At 38.4% G+C, this 22,295-nt stretch overlaps 2 protein-coding genes and 1 pseudogene across 5 annotated transcripts; 2 read left to right on the top strand and 1 right to left on the bottom strand.

Annotated features, from left to right (window-relative positions):
* Nucleotides 1-1,596: 1,596 nt before the first annotated feature.
* Nucleotides 1,597-9,375, bottom strand: LOC121769804 (1-phosphatidylinositol-3-phosphate 5-kinase FAB1B-like). Of its 4 annotated transcripts, XM_042166566.1 has the most exons (13): nucleotides 9,031-9,375; nucleotides 8,741-8,832; nucleotides 7,937-8,624; nucleotides 6,923-7,666; nucleotides 6,618-6,771; nucleotides 6,191-6,535; nucleotides 5,300-6,103; nucleotides 4,899-5,230; nucleotides 4,673-4,796; nucleotides 4,402-4,572; nucleotides 2,804-4,315; nucleotides 2,276-2,542; nucleotides 1,597-2,190 (listed from the first exon to the last, which is right to left on the bottom strand). In XM_042166566.1, exons 3-13 carry the CDS (start codon nucleotides 8,548-8,550, stop codon nucleotides 1,843-1,845), a joined length of 5,415 nt encoding a protein of 1,804 aa, XP_042022500.1. In that variant the 5' UTR covers nucleotides 8,551-8,624; nucleotides 8,741-8,832; nucleotides 9,031-9,375; the 3' UTR covers nucleotides 1,597-1,842. The 4 variants fall into 4 exon arrangements, with proteins under 4 accessions (XP_042022500.1, XP_042022496.1, XP_042022497.1 ...); XM_042166562.1 differs by lacking the exon at nucleotides 8,741-8,832; XM_042166563.1 differs by having other exon boundaries at nucleotides 7,937-8,832.
* A 781-nt stretch (nucleotides 9,376-10,156) lies between these two features.
* On the top strand, nucleotides 10,157-12,755 carry LOC121772499 (translation initiation factor eIF-2B subunit alpha-like). Its single transcript, XM_042169624.1, has 5 exons — nucleotides 10,157-10,774; nucleotides 11,118-11,270; nucleotides 11,348-11,489; nucleotides 12,044-12,285; nucleotides 12,365-12,755. Exons 1-5 carry the CDS (start codon nucleotides 10,349-10,351, stop codon nucleotides 12,569-12,571), a joined length of 1,170 nt encoding a protein of 389 aa, XP_042025558.1. The 5' UTR covers nucleotides 10,157-10,348; the 3' UTR covers nucleotides 12,572-12,755.
* Nucleotides 12,756-16,012: 3,257 nt separating this feature from the next.
* Nucleotides 16,013-21,763, top strand: LOC121770032 (annotated as a pseudogene).
* Nucleotides 21,764-22,295: the final 532 nt, after the last annotated feature.

Genomic DNA, 22,295 nt, shown 5'->3' on the forward strand with positions numbered 1-22,295 from the left:
AATTACTGTTCAACAATCACTAACATGCAAAAAAGGACAAAAATTGTTCAGACCAAAGCTCTTTCCCCTAAATCATACTACTACAACTCTATGTGATTAGTCTTACAGATAGGGGGTGTTTGAAGTATAGTTGGGAATAAAATATTTTATCTTGATTAGAGGAAGATTTGATTTTCTTAGGTACAATTATTGTTTACTAGTATTGTGTTTAGGCTTAGCAATGGAATTTGTTAATAAGATTAAGGGTTTGGCTTTGGGAGTTGAGAGAGGAATTATTTTTTGAGAATTGAGAAGCTTCTTTTTATTTGTGTTGTTTTTTGTATATATATTTTCTTAAGTTTTGGTTAGTTTATCCTGCTTGTCACCAAAGTTCCAAACATAGCCTTGGGCTGTTTTCTTCATTACAGAATATTTTTATGAAATTACGAGTTTGCCCACCGGTTAACACTACTTTTACATGATGGAACAAGTCCCTTTTCATTAGATGCCAAATAAGTACCTTTGTAAACGCGATTTTTAAAATTCCAATGTATAAATTCATCAATAGGCGGCCGAATAATTGTTAATTTGTCATTTACAAATAGAAAACTTTGTATATAATGAATTTGCATGTAGTCTATCTAGTACAGATTTTTGGTCATATTTTTGTTCATAATGAATTAGCTCTTTCTTTAGAGATTTTTTATGAATAAAAGTTCATGGTTATTTTTATAAAAAGAAACAGTCCATCAATAGTTTACAGAATATTTGGGGAAGTCCTATAACTTTTAAAAGTGTTTGGCCCAATACGAATTAATTTTAATGATTTGGGCTCTCGCTTCCTCTCCCTGTCAAACATTTTTTTTCCACATTATCAATTGTTTACAATTAATGGTGTAATTTTATTAGTGGTTAATCATTTTGTTATCAATTAGTTATCATAATCACTTCGTTCGTGTGTGAATGAATATGAAATGTTGAAATAATTGAATGAACAATTACATAAATATTTTGATAATGATTAACCAAGAATAATGAAGAAGGAGAAGTGTACCTTAATACATAGTATTAAATTGAATGGTAGAATTGCTTTACAACGGTTATGGATCTTCCAGACCATCAAAGACGTTCTTCAATGTAGTTTACAGAGAATGCCAGAGATATCGAAACGATCTTCTGAAGTCTGAAAACCATAACCTAGCTTATATTTATATAAAATATAAAATCCTTAATTTCTATTCCGTTCTTGTGACACTAATATTTATTTCAGGACTCACTTGCAATTCAATTTCAAGGCAACATAACACTTATGTACATAGCGCTTGTGACACTAATATTTATTTCACGCGTTTAAGACATGAAGAGTTCGATTTCGAGTTTGAGTTTGAGTCCGAAGCCGTTCAAACTCGCCCCAAAAAATCAATTCGTTGTAGGTTTTTTAGTAACTCTACTAGTATTTTGACTTGACTATTTATTGAAAATTGACAGTGGAGATGCTGAGAGAGTTGGCTTGCTTCAAAGATGTTGGCTTCATGAGCGTGATGAGAAAGAGCTGCCTATATTTTGACAAGATTTAAACAAGAAGTATTTATGAGAAAGATCGAAAAACCAGAGATCTGCAAAACTTCATCGATATATTATATATTCCACAACTTCAAATTCTTCCAATTCATGGGAGAAAACAAGAGCAACACAATAAAAATGTGTACAAGGAAGAGGGACTTTAATATATTTTTCCCTAAAAAAATAATGAATCTACCTATAAAATAAGATTCAAATGGCCATTTCTTACAGAAGAATAGATATACAAAAAAAATAGAATGAAGAAGTGAGCTTCAAAATATACAAGCAAACGAGGTTTCTTCACTCAGCAGATGGCATACTAATATGTGCAGCATTCTGTGACTGTGAGTTCTCTTCTGGCGTCTCCGTCTGCGACTGGCTACGAACGATCATAGAAGGTGACCATTGGTCCGGGACCATCAGGAAATACGTCGTCATAGCCTTCCTGAATCTCCTCTTGTACTGCTTCGGAGAAATCACGGTTGGTGAGGCGTTCTTGGGCCCGCCCAGAATGCCCGATGCCTTCACCCATGTCTCGAGATGCTTGTCCCACGTGTACTGTCTCATGAAGTCGATGATTCCAAGGACAAGCTCGTGCTTCTCTTCATCAACCCCGACTAGTAGTGAGTAGTCCATCACATCTATAGACTGCAGCCGGAGATTGGAAGCAATGAAATGTAAGTCAAGGTGGTGCGAGTCTGTGGATGTTAAAGAGAGGAGATGGGAAACTTACAGCGAGAAAAGCAGTGTCGTTCCACACCGCTCTTTCTAGTACTCGTTTGGCCTTGTTTCCGACAAATATGGGAGAAGTGGGCATTGCTTCGATCAAGTTCTGATCCAACAACACCTTATTGCTTCCGGAAGAATCTGGATTGTATCGCGACCTGGATGAACCTTTGAGATCATAGAGACGCGTCACGTTTCTTCCGAATAGCAGATTCTCCATCACCAGCACATCCATTTTGGTTTCTTTCCCTCCTTTAAGATGTTTTGAAGATACCTTTTCGACAAAATTCAAGCATAGTGTTATAATTTACCAAGATTTCCATCACTAGAAGCATAACCATTTTCAAACCAAGAAAACTAAAGATCAACCTTTTTCTCGACTAGCATATACTGTATATGATGTACCATTGAAAGAAATTGTCTACACTAGCGACGAACCCCAGAGATAGCTCGATAGCTCATTCGTGGCAAATATCAGGAAGTGATAAATTATTCAGCCATAAAGATTCAGCTTTTTGGATGGAGACAGAAATACCTGATAGATACCGAGGATCTTTGCCAGGCAGGTAGGGCTTCCTGTCCCAATTGATTCAGACATGTATTTGAAGTAGCCCGGGGCGAACTTGATGAACGACTCCAGCTCAGTCTTCGTCACTTGCTTGATGATACACCGATCATCCAAAGTTTTTGCAAAGAAGACGTTGCTCTTCCCACCTTGGGCGCCCCACTTCTTGCAACGGCTGAGGGATCTGACAAAATCCACCTCCGATGGGCAACTTATCCTCCTCAGTGCATCGAAACGTTTTGCATAGTAACAGGTGACCGTGTATTTAATCTTCCCAAGGGGTCCATCATCTGTAAACGACACTCTGGCGTGCAAAGCATTTGTATACGAGACTGGGTCCGAATTCAAGGAACTACGGAAGCTTGACAGCATGCTCTCGTCTCCCGAGCCAACACTTCTGTACGATTCCAACATCACCTCGTCCAAAGATGATAACGACGGAAAGGCACCGACATCAAGGGAGTGCATTGAAAACATCGGTTCTGCAGTGTCCCTGGGTTTCTCGGGCTCATCAGAGATTTGGGCAAAGTATTCATGAGAAACGAGGGCGTGGGATATAACACTTGTTGGCTCATCATCATACACTGGGATGACAGTCTCATTAATCCCCATCGGGAGAAGTAACATGGCCTCACCTTGGAGTTCAGGGTCCTGGAACAAGGAAATGTACACTGGATTATATCCACCCAACGCGTCCAGCTTCAGGTCCGGCCATGAGGAATTCTTGCTTGGTGACCGGTAGTAGATAGAAAACGGAGTGGTCAGCCAGCTTTCAGCGTCATCCACATCACCAGAACTTTTGGTAGACGAGCCGGAAGCCGAGTCCTCTCTCTCGTACTCTGTATCCAACTTGTCAACTCCTTTGACAGCAGATGAAATATCAACTTCAGCTAATTCCGACACACTGCACTTTTTAGGGACATCTATACCTGGATGACTCTCACCAGTCCACGCAGCATCAAGAGTATCCGACAGAGATATAGGACTTTGACCATCTAAGTGAGCTCTATGTTCGTTAACACTCGAAGCCAGAGGATCCGTTAAATCAGTGAACCTTACTTCATGAGAGAGTTCAAGCGGATTCTGCTTTCCATGATCGAGATTCGAGGATGAATCAGTTCTTTGTGGAACCACCTCAAGGTGATTGTTGAGCAGACCGATTTGGCCATGATCAGGATTTTCTTTGAGCTTTGCATCAACAGCAGTTGAATCGGAACTGCTTAAAGTTTTACTGGTCGGAACTGGGACATTTACATCGAGAATTCTTTCAGTGTCACCGAGAGATTTCTGAACAGCCACAGAAGTGGAGACCTCCACCTTGTTCGGTTTGCTATTGGAATCTAGGCTAGCTGCATATATCAGGCGCCGGTCCCACACATAAGACTGGAAGATTAGCTCTCTGCGCAGCTGATTGAGCTCAAGAATATCAACGAGTGGTTGCCCTATTGTTGCCTCCTTTCTCAAGATTTTCCGGAGCATTTCCTGACAAAGGAAAAAGAAACTGAACATAAGAAGCACATGAACATTGCTTTGAAAATGAAACTCTTGATTTGAAAATGAAACCAGACCTCAAATATTGACTTCTCCTTCTGCAAGAGCCCTTCTAGATCTATAATCAGGTGCCTAGATTCATGATCATTCGTGACACTATTCACCGCACCTACACCACATTTTCTTTCTGCCAAGAGGCGAAGAGCATTGAGCACCTCGGAGAACAGAAGTTCAGCTCGCCCAACCACCTGAGAGATAGTTAGGAAGTGTAAACGAAAGAGTATTTGATATATCTCAGGAGACAAGAGATCCCCAGGGAATAGAAAGAGAGAACAACAATTGTTTCACCTCATTTATTTCTTTTTCTATCCACTCTTGATTTTTGTAGTTGAAATCAAGTTTTGAGGGAGGTAGGTACACCGAGTGAACATCAATCGATGCATAACGAAAGCAAGCAACCATCTGTCCGAACCTGTATCAACCCAAGTGGACTTGATTGTAAAAAGATCCAATATGCGTTCATGATGCTCAAAGGGTGGTACTTATATTAAGGAAAATGAGAAATGGATCATACCCGTAAAACCGAAGACAGTCTCTATGCAAAGAATGGCCACAGCTCGCCACTCTACTCGCAGCTGCATGGTTCGAAAAGCTTAGCTCCAAGAACTTTCCAAAGGACAACCCCCATGCAGCATCTGACATCAGAACCCGTCTAGTTGCAGGTGGATATCCATTAGCCCTAGGACATCTCAAGCAACGGTGCCACATCCAAATCTTACCATCCCGTTCACCAGGTAAAATAATTTCAGGGAGTTTCTTCACTGAAATTGTCAGAGTGCCTTGTCGATGAGTGTAGCACTGAACATGAGCCTCGGCAGCCATCTCACATGAGCGGCATACAAAACTCTGTTGCATATGTTAGATCTATCAGTAAGACTGAAAAGTGTGTTCAGTTTGAGAGGGAGAGAGAGATACCTTATCAAACAAATGATCGCGTAGAAAACGGCCTAGTGGCTTGTCAAAGCTGCCATAATATTTGATCCGGAACAAATGTGATCTTTCACAGACAGTTCCCTTCCATACACATCTCGATGACAACGAGACTAAGATGCTTTGATGGTCTGAGGGAGAGGGTGGAAATTCTTCTTTCAAAGAAGATTGTTCATCAGGAATTTTTAGACCATCCGTTTGCAAAGATGCCAGATTTGAAATTTTGCTCATAGTATCTATGTTATAGTCATCACTTTCCATAATTTTGACATGTGAATCTCCAAAATGATTAGAGGAGTGGATATCAACAGCCGCGCCAGCAGGTTCGTCTAATTCACTAGGGTTTGCCTCGGTGGACAAGCCCAAGTCTAGAATAGCTTTTTCTTCAGCAGAAGATGATATAGGAGGCTCGCCATACTGAGAGCTCAAAGAAGCAGGGAGATTATGTGTGTCTGAATATTCGTGAACCGATGCAATTGTTTCCCTGATTAGATCTGAAGGGGGTAAATCGCTCGACCTCGGTGGATCACCAACAGATTGTGGTACGGGAGACTTATCCCCAGACGGAACTGAAAAACCAGGTACAGTTGAGATTGATCGGTCAATTGTCGATTGCTTATCTGGTAGTGCCACCTTGATAGGAGAGTTCAACGGAAGTGCAGGCAAGGAAGCACCTTCGTCAGCAAGAAAAGACGTCTCCAGAGCCAAGTGATAAGCCGCAAAAACTCCATACTGTACGACATGCTTCACTTTCTTCAATTCATCCCCACTGGCGCCTCGAAGTATTATCTGAATAAATCAACAGCACATCATGCCCTTAAGACAGTTAAATTTAAATAATGAATTTTCCAAATGATAAATTTGTCCCAAACTTACAGTGCATCCTTGTGGCTTTGGGCAACCTTCGAAATACATCAGAGTCTTCACCAGCTTCTTTCCAGCCTGACCAGCACTACCATGCTCTTCCGTAAACTTCATTACGTTGAACATATCACAATATCCCACCTTCTCTGATGATAGGTGATCAATAGAAGGAACGATTTGAGCACCAGTGCAACGGGCTATACGCTCCAGAAGTGGTCTTTTAATATTTAGAACAAGTGATATTTCTTTTGCAAGAAGGTACTCTTGTGCGTAGCGCGAAACAGATTTCTCAACAAGGAGAATATTGGGAGTGTGCACACTTATCTTTGCAACGGCCATCTTCAGATGATCCATTTCCTGTGAAAAAATCACATGTCAAATGCTATGACAAAGGAAAATATGCACTCGGTTAAGCAGAAGTGAAGTAAATAAATTTTACCTGTTGTAACAGCGTATCAAAGCTAGAAAGAGCATTAGAAACCCGCTGGTACTCAAGAGCCCCTCCGAGGATCAGTAAGCGAGGTTTCTCTACTCTTGATGTCATCCGTCGATGAGCCACATTTTTCTTGCAAACAACCCCTCTGACCACCAAACTGATAAGGTGAAATTGTCACCATCAGAGGAATACTATGAAAAACATAATGATACAACAGCATATACACAAGAATGATGTTCTACTTTCAACCTCCATAATCATCTGCATTGACTCTTGCAAGAAATCCAAAAATAGTTCAAAGTACTTACCTCTCGCTTCGAAGCCCTGAAGCTAAACATTTTACTTTGACATATCCTCCGGGATCCATTTGCCCCCCCTGGCTCATATCTGGTTTTAACAACGTGGCAGCCTCCCATGACAAGGCAATGATTATTTCCAACCAGCTCTCTTTGTCATTTTCATCCTCTGAAAGAAGATTGTCTACCTGCAAGAGTTGAGCTACTAAAGCCCGAAAATGGCCTTCGACCACACTCTTCATGACTCTCTTATGCTCCTCATTTGATTTTTCCCGACTACGAAACTCCCCGCTCCCAGAGCTGTTTGAATTGTTCAGATATCCCCATTCTCCTGCAGCATCCCCATCACCGTCGTCCTCGAATGAAAGTGCTTCCCTTTCATCTTCTTCGTCCTCAGGATCGGGAGGGAGCCACAAAACTCCATTGTTTTCAAAATCTACAGGTTCGGTATTGACGTCTTCTGCCACATATATAGAAGAAGGTGCCTCACATTCGTCACCAAAGTCGTGCTCAGCATCTTTCTCGGCAATCTGCTGTGATTCTTCAGTGTTTTCAGAATTAATATATGGCCACGGGAAGCTGGTCGTACTTTTTGAATCAACCACATCTCCATCAGGATGAACTTTACGTGAGTTGTAATCACTGTTGATGTCCTCAAATTTAACAGGACCATAGTAGCCATTAACCTGGGAGAAGTCACTAGCTATGGGATCTAATTGAGATATTCCATATTCATCATCATCGTCGTCATCACTCCTGCTAAACATACAATGATGAGATTCATATAGCAAGTGTCAACAGGAAATATCAACCATTGATTTCATTGCTTATATTCATGGTCTTAAAATTTTGGCCACATTATGCACATATATACACCACCATTACCATCATGTAATCAAAATTAATTCCTTCATCAAAAATTAAATTTGAGCTCCTCTCCCTCTGTTCAGACTTAATAAAATCTCTTTATATGCTCCCAAATAAACGTGCTATCTATAAAATTATTGAAGGAAGATCAGAAATAACCTGTTTCGAAAATAATCAAATTGGTCTTCACACAGGTTTCGCTCCTCCGAGACCACATCAGCATCATTGATCTTTGGTGCTCCGGCATTCTGCCTATCTAAATCTGCTTCAGTCGACGGTGATTGCATCGGGCTGGGTGCAGGCGACTGTGACACTGACAGAAATGTAGTGCTACTGCTACCACAGGTGCCACTTGATCTGGTGCTAAGGAAACTGGCTGATGATGGAGAAGTACAGATGGCGATGGGCAGATCCACCTGCCGCCCATCATCAGCTGCCACAATCAACTCTTTTCCCCATTGCTCTTTCTCCCTTTGCTTGAAACAGTAGTTGCAGACCCTAATCCTATCCCAGTCTTCTGCTGAAATCTTTGGCCCACTATGTCCACTATGAAGCCGATTTGAAGTACACTTGGCACAGAAAATCCGGCCACAGAGACGACAATGATGTCTCCGGTTAATCAAGTTAAACTGTGAATCACACTCGTAGCACACCCTGCAACTCTGGTCGGGCATCCAGAAATCCCTCGACACATGTACCGGTTCCGACCACCATGACATCCAAGATTTAAATAAGCCTACCAGAGCAGAAAATGTCCTATCAGGCTCATCCATCGACTCAACAACCCTCCATCCCCTCTCATCGTGACATACTCATTTCTTTCCAACTCAAACATCCATTCCCAACCCTGACACATAGAATCACAAGAAATTAATAATGAATCTTCTTCAACACAAAAAATTAACCCAGGTAGTATAAACAAACTAATCCAATCTTATTGGCAAATTCTAAAACAATAGTTACCCAAAATCGCCAAACCTAAATGCTTTCTTCAGCTCATAACACTCAAATTCAATGACTAAAACAGCTGCAACAAACTTGATCCAGTCAAAATTCTGCACAAAACTTAAATCCCATAATCGAATTTTCGTTGATCAATATCTAATAGCCCTAAACTTCATACTCCACCCACAGGCTAACCCAAACTTCAAACTCCACCCACACATATTCCACAGCTACAACAATCACAATAACTAAAAGGAATCCACGATCAATCAATCCCTCACATAAAACAGAGCAATGAAAAAACGAACCTTTATACATACAACCTCCGAATCGGGAATTCGGAGAAACACGCAATCACAGGATTAAAAAAATTAATCAATCAATCTGTATCCTCTCTGTCACACAATTCACTCTGAAAAAAACGCGGGATTTCGGGGTGCAGCTGTTCCCTTCTCATATAAGATAATCACCGAATGTCTGCCCTAATTCCTTGATCCTCAAATAAATGAGAAATCGGAAGTTGAATCACCAAATTAATCATAATTGGAGCCTGAATTAATACAATTAATTAACTAATTTTTCGAAATGATTCTTCCTCGTCAGATATTACATGATTATAAAAAAGGTTGGAAAAGCGACTGAAAATGGTGTGTGCATTATTTTTAAAATAAATAATAATTTCTCACCATCGTATTTGTTCTAAAACTTTTATTTTAATATCACTATTAAGTTTTGAAAGTGAGAGTGTGTGAAGCCAATTGGATGTGATTATATATTTCCTTCGTTTTCCTAAAAAAGTTGACTAAATTTGTTTTATTCGGCAATATAAAAAAAATTGTTTTAAGTAGTTCAATTTGATACAATAATTGCTTGATGACTAGAAAATTATAGATTCTTCTTAATCTATTTCTAATTTATCAGGAAAATGAAATAGATAATGCATTGTGGAGTATATAAGGTTCTTGGAAGTTTCATTTCATGGACAAGGTTTGCATGAGGTTTACAATTTTGCTACCTATTTCATTGCTGTTCTAACTTTTGTGAATTTAATAAAACTTGCCAATGAATTCAATTTGTGTGTGTATGTAAACAGTCAATACTAGCTGTGTGGAATATATAAGGGAATATATAAGAAATGATATGTTACATATTATTTGAGCTTCACTCTAATTTGAAGCATATTTAGCGTTTGTTTTATATAGTATTTAATTTGATTATAATATATTAAAAAATATTTTCTAAACTTTGAATTTTATAAAGTTTATGAAAATAAAAGTTCAATTTACTTATTTTCTCTACCATATCAGAAAAATGAATAAAACAGTAAATCAAGCTTTGATTAAAAATTGCCACTTTTACTGAAACAGAGATAAATTAAACATTGAAAACGTCCAACCATCGATCCCTACAGTATGATGACGTGGCGACAGCACCGGAGCTCACCACTTGATTATCGAACCGTAGAGAACTATTCCCAAAGTCCACTCAATTCCTATCTCCGGAAACTTCCAAACCCCCGCCGGCGACGTCGTTTTCACGGCGGAATCGCACAAATTCCCGACCACTACTTCCACTAATTGCGAATCGACCCCTCAAAAACGTACTTAATTTAACGAAAGGAGACAGATGTGGCATCGATCAGCGTCATTCATTCTCGACAAGCAGGAGCAGCAGCGGAACGACGCCGCCGAAAGCCGACCGATCTCCCCTGCTTCCATCGCCATGAAGGAAAACCCCAGCGCTAACGTCTCGATGTACTACCAGACGCGCGCGGAGCACCACGGCGTCGTGACGAGCGACTGGCTGGCTCAGGCGCAGACCGCCGTCGCCGGAAACTCGGACGACGACGTTGCGCAGAGCAACGGTTCCGGCGGCGAGGAGATGGATAAGATGTTCTCGGTGGTGGATGAGTTTAACAATTGGCGGAAACAGCCGGATTTGGCGGAGGCTGTGGCGGCGATTAGGGCTTTAGCTTCGGCGATTCGGTCCAGCCAAGCCAAGACGATGATGGAGCTTGAAATTGAGCTAAAAAAGGCATCCGATTCTCTTAAAGTATGTGTATGTTTTATCTGTTGAATCGATTAGATAGATGATTAAACAATTATTGGCATCAATTTACCACTTGAGATGAATTTGAGCTCAAGAACGTCTTGAGTATCTGAAAAAATGCATATTGCCTCAATTTTGTTGAGCTAATTGTTATGTTTCTATTATGTTTGGATTTCTGCAGCTGAGTTTGTAATGTTAATCTAATTGTTTAGAACATAAGAAGTAGCAAATGACTAGTTTGAATCGATTAGATTAATGAAACGATGAGTTTAGATATATCATTTTTTAGTGTGATCAGCATCATATGGAGTACACAATGTTTACAAATTCCTGCATTTTTATGCAGTCATGGGACGCTACTTCAATCTCCTTAACGGCTGGTTGTGACCTTTTCATGCGTTATGTGACTAGAACTTCAGCTTTAGATCGCGAAGACTTCGGTTCAGCCAAGTCCCGACTACTTGAGCGTGCTGAGAAGTTTGGCGAGATATCATATAAGGTGTTCATTTGTTTGATAGTTTTGCGTTTTCTGCATCATCTTGAATTGAAAGATTTAATGAACCTTTCTCATGACAGGCGCGGAGGATAATAGCTATGCTCAGTCAAGATTTTATATTTGATGGCTGCACCATTTTGGTCCATGGCTTCTCCAGGGTTGTGCTCGAAGCTTTGAGAACAGCAGTTGAGAACAAAAAAGTGTTTCGAGTTCTCTGCACAGGTAACCTTGTAACCTTGTAACTTATCTGGATGAATGAGTAGTTCTTGACTTGACTCAGCAACTTTGTGAATTATTTGACTTACTTCATCACACCACCTTATTATTAATAGATTTGAATTTGATCCTTGGTTTCCTTTGTCCAAGTGCCTAGCACTTGAAAAAGGTCATATGGATTTCTTTAATCCGATGCAAAAATGATTGAAGGAATACAATTTTACTAAGATGTTTGGGATTCTTTTTAACAATAATTAGTGCAAGTACAATACATGTTGCTTTGGTAAGGATGATATTATGTTATCATTTCAAAAGTCATATGGCTTTCTTTCATCTGTGGTGAAAATGATAGGATGAATATATATTTACTAAGATCTTTGGTAGGAGTATCTTTCTAATGATAAATAGTGCAAGTATTTTTGCAAGTAGTAACTGGCTTGCATATCTAAGATTCAGAAAAGGAGAGAACAATGCGTGTTTCTATGGAAAGGATGGATTTTATGTTATCATTTCAATATAGAAGCAAGGTATTTAGTGTGTGAGATGCCTCTGGAATGCAGAGGGAAGGCCCGACAGGTCAGGGTTACGCGTATCCAACGAGCTCGCCAAACTGGATGTCCCCGTTAAGCTCTTAATCGACTCTGCTGTGGCATACAGCATGGATGAAGTGGACATGGTGCTTGTAGGAGCAGATGGTGTTGTTGAAAGTGGAGGCATTATAAACATGATGGGAACCTACCAAATCGCATTGGTTGCCAAAGCCATGAACAAGCCAATGTACGTTGCTGCTGAAAGTTACAAGGTGATTAATCCAGTCCTCACTGACTAAATCATTCTGCATTTCGGATTATTTTGTAACATATGCACGCCTGTTCTTGCAGTTTGCGCGCCTTTACCCGTTGGATCAGAAAGACATGGTGCCAGCCCTACGCCCCATTGATTTTGGAGTACCGATCCCATCAAAGGTGGAGGTTGAAACATCCGCTCGTGACTACACGCCCCCACAGTATCTTACCCTGCTATTTACTGATCTTGGGGTCCTATCACCGTCTGTTGTAAGCGACGAGCTCATCCAACTTTACCTGTAGACTAATTGCACAATTCGCTTCGCCACTACATCATTTTTCTATCGGTTCTTCAAGATTGTAGATTACCATTGCTGAAAATAGTCTTTCTTGATGACATCTTTGGAATATATTTGATGTCTTGGTGGAATAACAGTGTGAAACATGAATCCCTTTTTTTACTTATAATAAAGTAGAGTTACAGAAATGATAATTGCAGCTTTAATGTAGACTTGATTCTTGAAAGAAAATGAGATTCATCTATATTAATAAATAGAGAAATATTTAGTTGGAAGGTGATGCAGAAGTTGGCTTCTTGGACAAGAGTTTGGATCTGAGGTCAACAACATCAACTTCTCCGAAGTGATTCTCAGGTATCCAGTTTCCTGTGTTGGGGTCTCTCATCCAGAATGCTGCTTCTTTCGCATTGGCAGCTTCGGCTGCGGCCTTTATGAGGGGTGGTGCGGTCGAACGGACTTTGACGTTCTCGGCCGCCACGGAATATGCCCTCTTGCTGCATTTTTTAAGTTCGTGGTTCAGTCATGTGATTATTTTTATGTAGTACAAATGCTCAAACTAAAAATATAACTAGCTAGCATAAAAAAGAGGTTCATCATATAAACAATAACATAACAAGAGATGCATAATATAAATAATAATAAAACAAGCTAACAAGAAAACTTAAGCAGACAAGGAACAAGCATCTAAATAAACCGAATGAGAAGTTGCAAAGTAAAATATAATAATGTCGTGTATCCAAACATAATAATGTGGGCATATATGTCTCCTATGATTGTAACTATGTATACTCGCTCTACTATAAACAAATAAATGTTCTCTAATTGAAAAAAATTGTTAAATTGCTCTAATTAATTTATTTTGAGATTGAATTGGTATGAGATTATACAAAATTAATTTTGTCAATTTTGTGATAGTGGGAACCCCAATACTCTATTTAGTCAATATAACAACATTCATCTTACAAATATTCACGATTATCTAATTCATCAAACCGAGCACCACCCTTTTCTGGTTTGGAATAGTGGATTCATAAGTTCGTGCAAGATAATGTATAAGGGTGGTGCTCAATTCAATCTTATCTAATCTATCAAATCGAACATCACACGATCATGTAATTTCTCTTGAACTAATGAATCTACTCTCTTTCTCGAACACACGCACAACTATCTCACACACACATAACACAAGCAAACAATCAAGATTATCTAACCGAGCACCACCACCCTTTTCTGGTTTGGAATAGTGGATTCATAAGTTCGTGCAAGATAATGTATAAGGGTGGTGCTCAATTCAATCTTATCTAATCTATCAAATCGAACATCACGCGACCATGTAATTTCTCTTGAACTAATGAATCTACTCTCTTTCTCGAACACACTCACAACTATCTCACACACACATAACACAAACAAACAATCAAGATTCAAAAAAAAGAGAGGAAGATTGCAATGTATTAGAGAACTAATTAATACTTGCCTCATCGAGAAAAGGCTGCTGGAAATCTTCGCCATAGCTTCAGAAAAAAAGTAGAGGTGGCTATGTATTTTGTCTTGAATTTCTAGGGTTTAAACAAGAAATTGTTTATGTATATATAGATGATAAAAATTGGTACATTTAATGCAATATATTAATATTCCATCTATTTAGACTGGATTTGACAAGATTTATTCGAAGAATCCATTTCATAAATTTCAAATTTATTTCCTATTATTATCACGTGCATTTTCTACCTTAATTACTATTTGCCATAAGCATCTTATTTTTTTTAATTATAATTTAAATGTAACTTGCCCATTCGGAGAATGGGACTTGATGGAGGAAGAACAAATCATATATTCTGATACAATGAAATAAAACTTTTATCTGTCTTTAATAAAATAGTGATTTATTATAATTGCGTGTAGGACTATAATTAAGGTGCTTCAACTAGTTTGCACTTCTGCCGCTTGAATTAGGATTCATTAAAATTTAAAATATTAAATAAATAAGTTATGTCATAGTTGTTTACTTGTTTAATATACATTTCAACTTTTGGTGCTTTATTTATCATTATTAAAAACAAATGAATTTATTACGTAAATACCCGATATCATAAAGGTTCATAATTTGGTTAATCAAAATCACAACTTTTGCTGAATAATAAGTATCATAATAATATTGCAGATGACATTAATATTGTGTAATCAAAGTCCCATTTATTTACCAACTTCATTTTATCCTCGAGCCATTATAAGGAACAAATAAATTAAGTAGGAGTACGTTATAATAATTAATTATAATTGTCTATGACAGTATTTCCAATGACAAATTGGAATAAGGTTCTTGCCATATGTTACTTAGTATGGAGTATGTTATACTAATAGCAATAAATGTTGTGATCATAGTGTTTGGTTAGTTTTCGTTTCTCTTACAAATTTTTATTATTCCGATAACACGTTATTTATTTTTAGTTTATTTTAATATGAATTTATTTTGATATACAATGTCTAACGTTTTTCTTTAACGTATATTTCGATAAAAAAAAAAAGGTAATGGTTATGTTGTATCTATAATTATTTAAAAGTGATAAATTATAAATTTAATCTTGCTAGTGTGCTGTGTGCCACATTAAAAAATAAAAACATATTCTAGCGTATATATAATGGGCCATATATTATCAAATCCAAGCCCAATAAAATATGTACAAATTATGAAATGTACTACTAATAACTTTATTTATTTTTAAAATTGTTCGATAGTATTATTTCCATCAACATTAAAAATCGACTAATTTATAGTTAAAGCTATGAGTATTCATCTTCGACCACATATTATGGAATACTTTATCCATGTTTAAATCAAATAATATATAATTTCCATTGCCAAATTTGAAATACTTTTAGGATGCGTTTGATATATATAGAAAAAGTCCAGAAAAACCATAGTTTATTGGTTTTTTCTATGAATAATAGTATATGTAAGAGACGCCAAATAAGTCGTTCTTTATGTTTTTAACTGGAATTAATGACAATCACATAATGAAATCATTAATTTAAATAATATATTGCATTTTTCTATTTTAGGTAACAAAGTATTACAGAAGGAAGGCAAGTTTATATGAATTACGCAACGATTAACATAAATTTATAAAACAAACTAGCTAAAATAATTTTAAAAAATAAATAAGATGAAAGAGGAAAGATATACTCAACATAAACTGAAAATAAATACAGTAAAATAATTTGTTTCTAAAAGGAACAAAAATGAAGGAAATATAGAGACAAAAAGAACAATACGACACTCGTACAAAGCGCCCAGAAAATACATTCAAAATTCATCTAATTTGTAGTAATAACAAATCGATCAAACCATGATTAAAAAGGGGAAGAATTAAACAGTGTTTAAACTAAAAAACACAACTACCGATTGAAAATTGAAGTGTAATTGACTATGATAATCCAACAAAAGGAAATTGCTGCAATTAAAGCTGACACAACATTCCTAACAAAAACAGGATTCAAGATTTAACAAATCGTTAAGGAAATTTAGTTTATTGCCACATTATATTAAATGATTAAAGACTTCAACTATTTTCTGGATGGCGATGATTTAGCGGTGGATAGAGATAGTCCATCACTCGTTTCCAAGATCAATTGATAAAGATTCTTGAAACACACGATTTTTCTTTTATTTCCCCTTTTCCTTTTCTTTTATGTGTTGATTTTTATTGGGCTGGGGTTGAAATTAATAAAAAGGCAGTGGCATTAGGGTTTTCTATTTTTTCTTCCCTCTTTGTGCGATAGGAGATTTGTTTTCTTGCGAAAGCGGCGATCTTTGTTGATTTCTCCATCTGGGCTGTGTAAGTTGCTCAATTTCTTCATCTGGGTCGTTAAGTTTGCTTGTTTTCTAATCTGGGTGTTCACAATTTTGAATTTTTGTTTCTGTTTCTGCTGATTTTGGGTTTTCTGAGTGGAGTTTGAGAGTTGGAGTTTTAAGTTATTCTTGTGTGGTTTTTATAAGCTGTGTTTGGTGATGTTGCTGAAAAAGTTCTTTGCTTTATTTGATTTTTTCTGCAGATCAAGCATCGTTTTTTCTGAATTTTGCAATGAGTTGTGAATTTGGTGCTAGAATTGAAGTGAAGTTTCATTAATCATGTGGTTTTTGAAGTGGATTTTGTGAAGAGATAAGTGATTTGGATAAGTTTCCCTTCACTTTTTGAGTAAGAGACACTGATTTGGATATGTTCCACACCCAAGGAGCTCTGAAACACACCTGCAATCTCCTCGCCGTCTTGTGTTCGGAGCCAGCAGAGAGTACGCGAAATCAAGATGTTTCGGAGGAGAGGAGGAGGTTCCCTTTCCCAGAAATTGCATCTTCGGGGCGTTTGGAGGTGCAAAATCAATGCTCTTTAACTCATATAGTCGAATGTGATGTTGTTTGCTGCAGTTTTACATCTGTTATGTTTGCCTTGTTAGGTCCAAACGTTGAAGAATCCGACACCAGGTGAGTTCCGCAAGTCTCTTGATTTGTGGCAGCCAAATCTCGTCTACTTGCAAGGGAAACAGCTGGATAATGAGGAAGTTGGGTCAATCTCGTGGGGAGGGGTGGATTTATCCTCTCCTGAAGCTGTTTCCGGACTTTTTAGCTCCACAATGCCGACTACTGTATGTTGTTGCTTTGTCGACCAAGTTGTCATTATGTTTCCACGTTTTTGCTATTACCTTCTGGATAAGTTCTGTAGCTTTTATCCACATAGGGTGTTCTATCCTTTTATTGATTGAGTTTAAGTTATATTTGATCCACGGCTTTTCCTAGGAGTTTAAGATCAATTATTTGAATTCAGAGTATTTCCTACGGGTCGACTTCAAATGTGAATTTAGGATTTCAAGAAACCACTCATGGAAAGTGCTATTATTTCAGGATTAGGTCTATTGACTTTTGTAGTATTATCGCCCGAGAAGTGATAACGCTAGTGGAAGTATTGAAATCAGAACTGTTTCATGATATAATTTGGTAGAGTTGTCATTTTACGACAAACCCGTTGAAAGTATATTCTATTTTCTTATCAGCTTCCTTAGATGATTTTGTGGAGTGAGAGTGAGATAATTAACGGAAGAATTATGACTTCTAGAATATGAGAAAGGCTAACCGCAACGAATAGTTTATAGTAGGGAACTCGAATCTCTTGTTATTAGTGTCTTTTTTTTTCTCTTTTTTTTCTGATGTCCTGCTTTGCATAATCAAATTTATTTCGAAGTCTGATTGAGATTAAACCCTTATTTTGAAGGTTTATTTGGAGGTTCCAAATGGTGAAGAGTTGGCCAAGTCTCTACATTCAAAGGTAAGCAAAGAGGAGTAGCTTCGATTGTTGTAGATGTTTGCAATATTTGACAAGAAAAGAAACATGCATGCAGAAGCTTGTGAATAGTTCACCGATGATTTTGCTTCGATCTCACTCTCTGTCTGCGCAGGGCGTTCCTTATGTAATGTACTGGAAGAGCTCATTTTCGTGCTATGCAGCTAGCCATTTCCGCAATGCATTATTATCCGTAATACAAAGGTAAATATATTTGTTTTGACCGCTAAATGGTTCAATTATGTTTTCCACACCACCACCTCTTATGGTTTGTTTGCGTTGAAGTTTTGGTGTATTCACGTGAACTAGGTTTCTCGTGCATAAAATCTTGACCTAATTTTATTTTATCTACTGTAGCTCATCGTGCCATACATGGGATGCATTTCAACTAGCTGATGCCTCCTTTCGGCTTTACTGCCTTCGCAATAATTGTGTCCTCCCTCATGGCAAGGAGGTCGATGATGAGTTGGGCCCTAATCTTTTCGGGGAGCCTCCTAGGATCACTGTCGACGTTCCTATGATTGAGGATGCAGCGGAAGATGAAGAAAGCTCTTCTGGTTCCCTTCCTGAGATAAAGATATATGACGATGATGTCAAAATGAGGTTTCTCGTCTGCGGAGTGGCTAACTCCTTGGTAATGGCACTAAATTTTAAATATACTAAGCGTCGTTTTGAAAAGAGAAGAAAAACTGTGAACTCACTGATTACTATTTTTGCAGGATGCTTGCTTGTTGAGTCCGTTGGAGGATGGTTTGAATGCCCTCCTCAGTATCGAAGTAAGCATCCTCCTAAAAAATGATGGAAAAACTCATTTTTCGGTTATTGCTAGTTTTGTTCTTGAAATGATGGTCTGTTTGAGTACTCATTTGGTGTACTTTTGTTATTTGTGCTAATTCAGATGCGAGGGAGCAAACTCCACAATCGGGTTAGGTTAGTTGTCTTCAAATTTGTTTGTTTTCGATTTTCTTTTCATCTTGTTTTGTTACACGTACACCTATGTTTTAAACATAGCTTGGAAACTTGACCTAATGATTGCCGCAAGACCTGCTATAGTCGAGCCTCATGCGTTTCTAAATGAAAAAAAATTGGATCCATGCTTTTGTATTTGTGATGAGTTCTGAAAACCCATATCTTATTATAGTGCCCTTCCTCCACCCCTCCAAGCTGGCACATTTTCTCGGGGTGTCGTGACAATGCGATGTGATCTGTCAACCAGTAGTTCAGCTCACATTTCTCTTTTGGTATCGGGGAGTGCTCAGACATGTTTTGACGATCAGGTGATGTGTTATAACTTTTCTAATAACTAATACTGGCTTTGCTGGTTTTTTGCCTTATTATTTATGTAGTTTGGCTGAATTTGGACGATACTCGACCTGTTCTCACAGCTGTTGGAAAATCATATAAAGAGTGAAATCATTGACAAGAGCGAGCTGATCCACGCACTGCCGAATTCTGACGAAAACAAACCGCCCACATCCGAGCCTCGAAGGTCAGTCTCGGTAGCGTGTGGAGCAGCAGTATTTGAAGTCTGTATGAAGGTCCCGTCGTGGGCTTCACAGGTACTAAATTTTAGTAACCGCTGGTCTTCCGATATTGATCCTTTCAGTTTGATACACAGCGGCGTCTGATTTATCAAAACACATTTTTTTTCTCATTGCTTCTTGGTTTCAATTTCAGATTTTGAGGCAACTAGCACCGGATGTTTCGTATCGTAATTTAGTAGTCCTTGGAATTGCCAGCATCCAGGGATTAGCAGTAGCTTCATTCGAGAGAGAAGATGCTGAACGGCTCCTATTTTTCTGTTCGAGGCTTGGGGAGAATGGTTTCTCGAATAATCTAAAAATCCGAAGCCCTCCTTCCTGGTTAAAGCCACCTCCTCCTAGTCGAAAGAGGCCCTCTATATGCCACGAACTAAACACCAGCGTCGCAAACGGGACCTTCATAAAAAAGAGGAGAATGAGCTTGTGTTATCCAACAGAGTCACCTTGCCAAGTACGACTCATAGACAAAGAATCAAGATAGCTGCCTTGAGGCCCATCCCTCATGTTCGTCACCAAAAGATGCTTCCGTTTTCTAGAATTTCGGAGGCAGATGTGCACAATGGAGGCCCAGTGAAGGCTAACTTGCCTCCTCCTCCGCCAAAACATAATGCTGGGACGACACCAGCCTCCCACCGGAAATCAACTTCAACTTCATTAGCTAAGCAGGTCATATCTTTAAATCCTCTCCCTCTAAAGAAGCATGGTTGTGGGAGAAGCCCGTTGCACGTGTGCTCTGAGGTAAATAGCTCTTCAATGTACATATTGCCATTCGTTTCTCTTTCGATTGTCGCAGTTTTCATCATTTTGCTCCTTGTTTTGCGAAGGAGGAGTTTCTCAAAGATGTGATGCAATTCCTCATCCTTCGAGGGCATACTCGTCTTATCCCTCAAGGGGGCATTGCCGAGTTCCCAGATGCCATACTAAATGCAAAGCGCCTCGACCTGTTTAACCTGTACCGGGAGGTGAGACTCCTCTCTAGTAATGCTTATTGAAGGATCAGAATAGTAACAACCAGTAGCTAGTTTGATGAAGCTTGTCGGCTCGTGATCAGGTTGTCACACGAGGGGGTTTCCACGTCGGGAACGGCATTAACTGGAAAGGACAGGTTTTCTCAAAGATGCGCAATCACACGGTCACCAATAGAATGACTGTACGCCCCAAAACTCGATTTCTTGATTTTGATACTTATATGTGTTTTTTCCTACTTAAACTTGGTGTTCATTCGTTTCTTGAACCAGGGGGTCGGAAATACGCTCAAACGGCACTATGAAACATACCTTTTAGAATACGAATTGGCTCATGACGATGTGGATGGCGAGTGCTGCTTATTATGCCACAGGTTCTTCCACAGTCCCCCTATTTCTCTTTTCTTGATTTTTCATAACACACACGTGGACTTGTATGTGCACGCGTGCGCGCCTTCTACGGACTCTTGCCCTTGAGTCCATCACTAAACCTCTATATTTCTAAAGTATCCGCCAATTGCCACTATTCACCCTGATTTCGCTTTCCTAAATATGCGCACACACACGCCTTCGTGTGTGTACGAAGCACTACACTTTATTTTTAACAGTTGAGTCGAGCATTGTCGATACTTTGTAACGTGCACACAGAGCTATTGTGGATTTTGTGTAACCCTTGAGTCGATCACTAATGCTCGACATTTTTAAGCATTCACCAGTAGCGCGCCGGGAGATTGGGTCAACTGTGGTTTGTGCGGGGAGTGGGCGCATTTCGGCTGCGACCAACGCCCCGGTTTGGGCGCCTTCAAAGTAACATCTCCAATCCTCAATGACCAATTCATTGTTTATGGTATCATTGGTTGTATTTTTCTTAAAACATACAATTTCTTGAATTTTTAGGATTATGCCAAGACAGATGGACTGGAATACATATGCCTACAATGCAGTGTTTCAAATTACAAGAAAAGGATGAACAAATCAGGAAATGGATATTCTTGAGTCTTTCCATAATTCTTTATGACCCCCTCATATTTTGGGTTATTACATTCTACTCTATTTTGTGTGGAGAAAATGTATTTTCCCCTCTCATTTTACTGCAGAGAAGACCTGCTCGGAAAGGGGTGAAATGCAAAATATTGAATACATGGTGGGGAGGAAAATGTAATTTGAGGAAAATGTAATTTGGGGAAAATTTAGGTGGTAGGAAGTGCTCCCAAAAGAGGAAATTTGTGGGGGCTAATTGGATATAATAGCCAAATTAGTTGCTTAATTTGTAATTATATGGTTTTTGAGCCAAGATATTTTGTAGCTTTTGTGGTTTTATTGGAAAATGTTATTTACACCTGTTCCAAATGCACTTGATAGAAACCTCTCTTTAAGTTAGGAAGATTTCTTTTTGGGTGAATTATATTTGGAGTATTTAATTTAGTGGGTACCTGAGTAGTATAATTTTCAAGTAAAGTATTATACTGTATGAAATGATGAACTCTCTTTTATCATTTCTAAAGATTTTGGGTCAGTATAGAGTTCTTATAATTTCACAAGGTTGCTTCTTCTCCTGATTCATCAATTTGAGTGAGAAAAAATATGAAAAGTTATCATTAATAACTAAGATATGTCATTAATGGTTATAATTTTGAGGGGGTTAAATAGTATAGCAGATAATTGTAAAGTAATTAGTATGTAAGATTATCTCTTATGAATATTTGAAATCAAACTAGTACTTCCTCCTCAATTTCATAGTAATTGAGTCTTATTTTTTAGGGGTATTAGTGTCACTTAAGGGGGTCATTCCATCTTTTTGCAATAGTTCATTTTAATATCTTACACTCAACTTTATTATATCTTTGTTTATTTCTTTCATTCAGTCTCTACTTAATTCACTAATT

This window comes from Salvia splendens, chromosome 16 (assembly GCF_004379255.2).
Source record: "Salvia splendens isolate huo1 chromosome 16, SspV2, whole genome shotgun sequence".
NCBI classification, from domain to species: domain Eukaryota; kingdom Viridiplantae; phylum Streptophyta; class Magnoliopsida; order Lamiales; family Lamiaceae; genus Salvia; species Salvia splendens.

Bases quoted from the DNA above. Each gene is read 5' to 3' on its own strand.
- LOC121769804 (XM_042166562.1), bottom strand. From the start codon at position 8,550: ATGGATGAGCCTGATAGGACATTTTCTGCTCTGGTAGGCTTATTTAAA. The intron at 6,104-6,190 runs GTAAGTTTGGGA...TGATTTATTCAG, and splicing joins CAAAGCCACAAGGATGCACT to ATAATACTTCGAGGCGCCAG. The intron at 4,316-4,401 runs GTCTGGTTTCAT...TTCCTTTGTCAG, and splicing joins AGGAGAAGTCAATATTTGAG to GAAATGCTCCGGAAAATCTT.
- LOC121772499 (XM_042169624.1), top strand. From the start codon at position 10,349: ATGTGGCATCGATCAGCGTCATTCATTCTCGACAAGCAGGAGCAGCAG. The intron at 10,775-11,117 runs GTATGTGTATGT...ATTTTTATGCAG, and splicing joins AGGCATCCGATTCTCTTAAA to TCATGGGACGCTACTTCAAT. The intron at 11,490-12,043 runs GTAACCTTGTAA...TCTGGAATGCAG, and splicing joins GTTTCGAGTTCTCTGCACAG to AGGGAAGGCCCGACAGGTCA.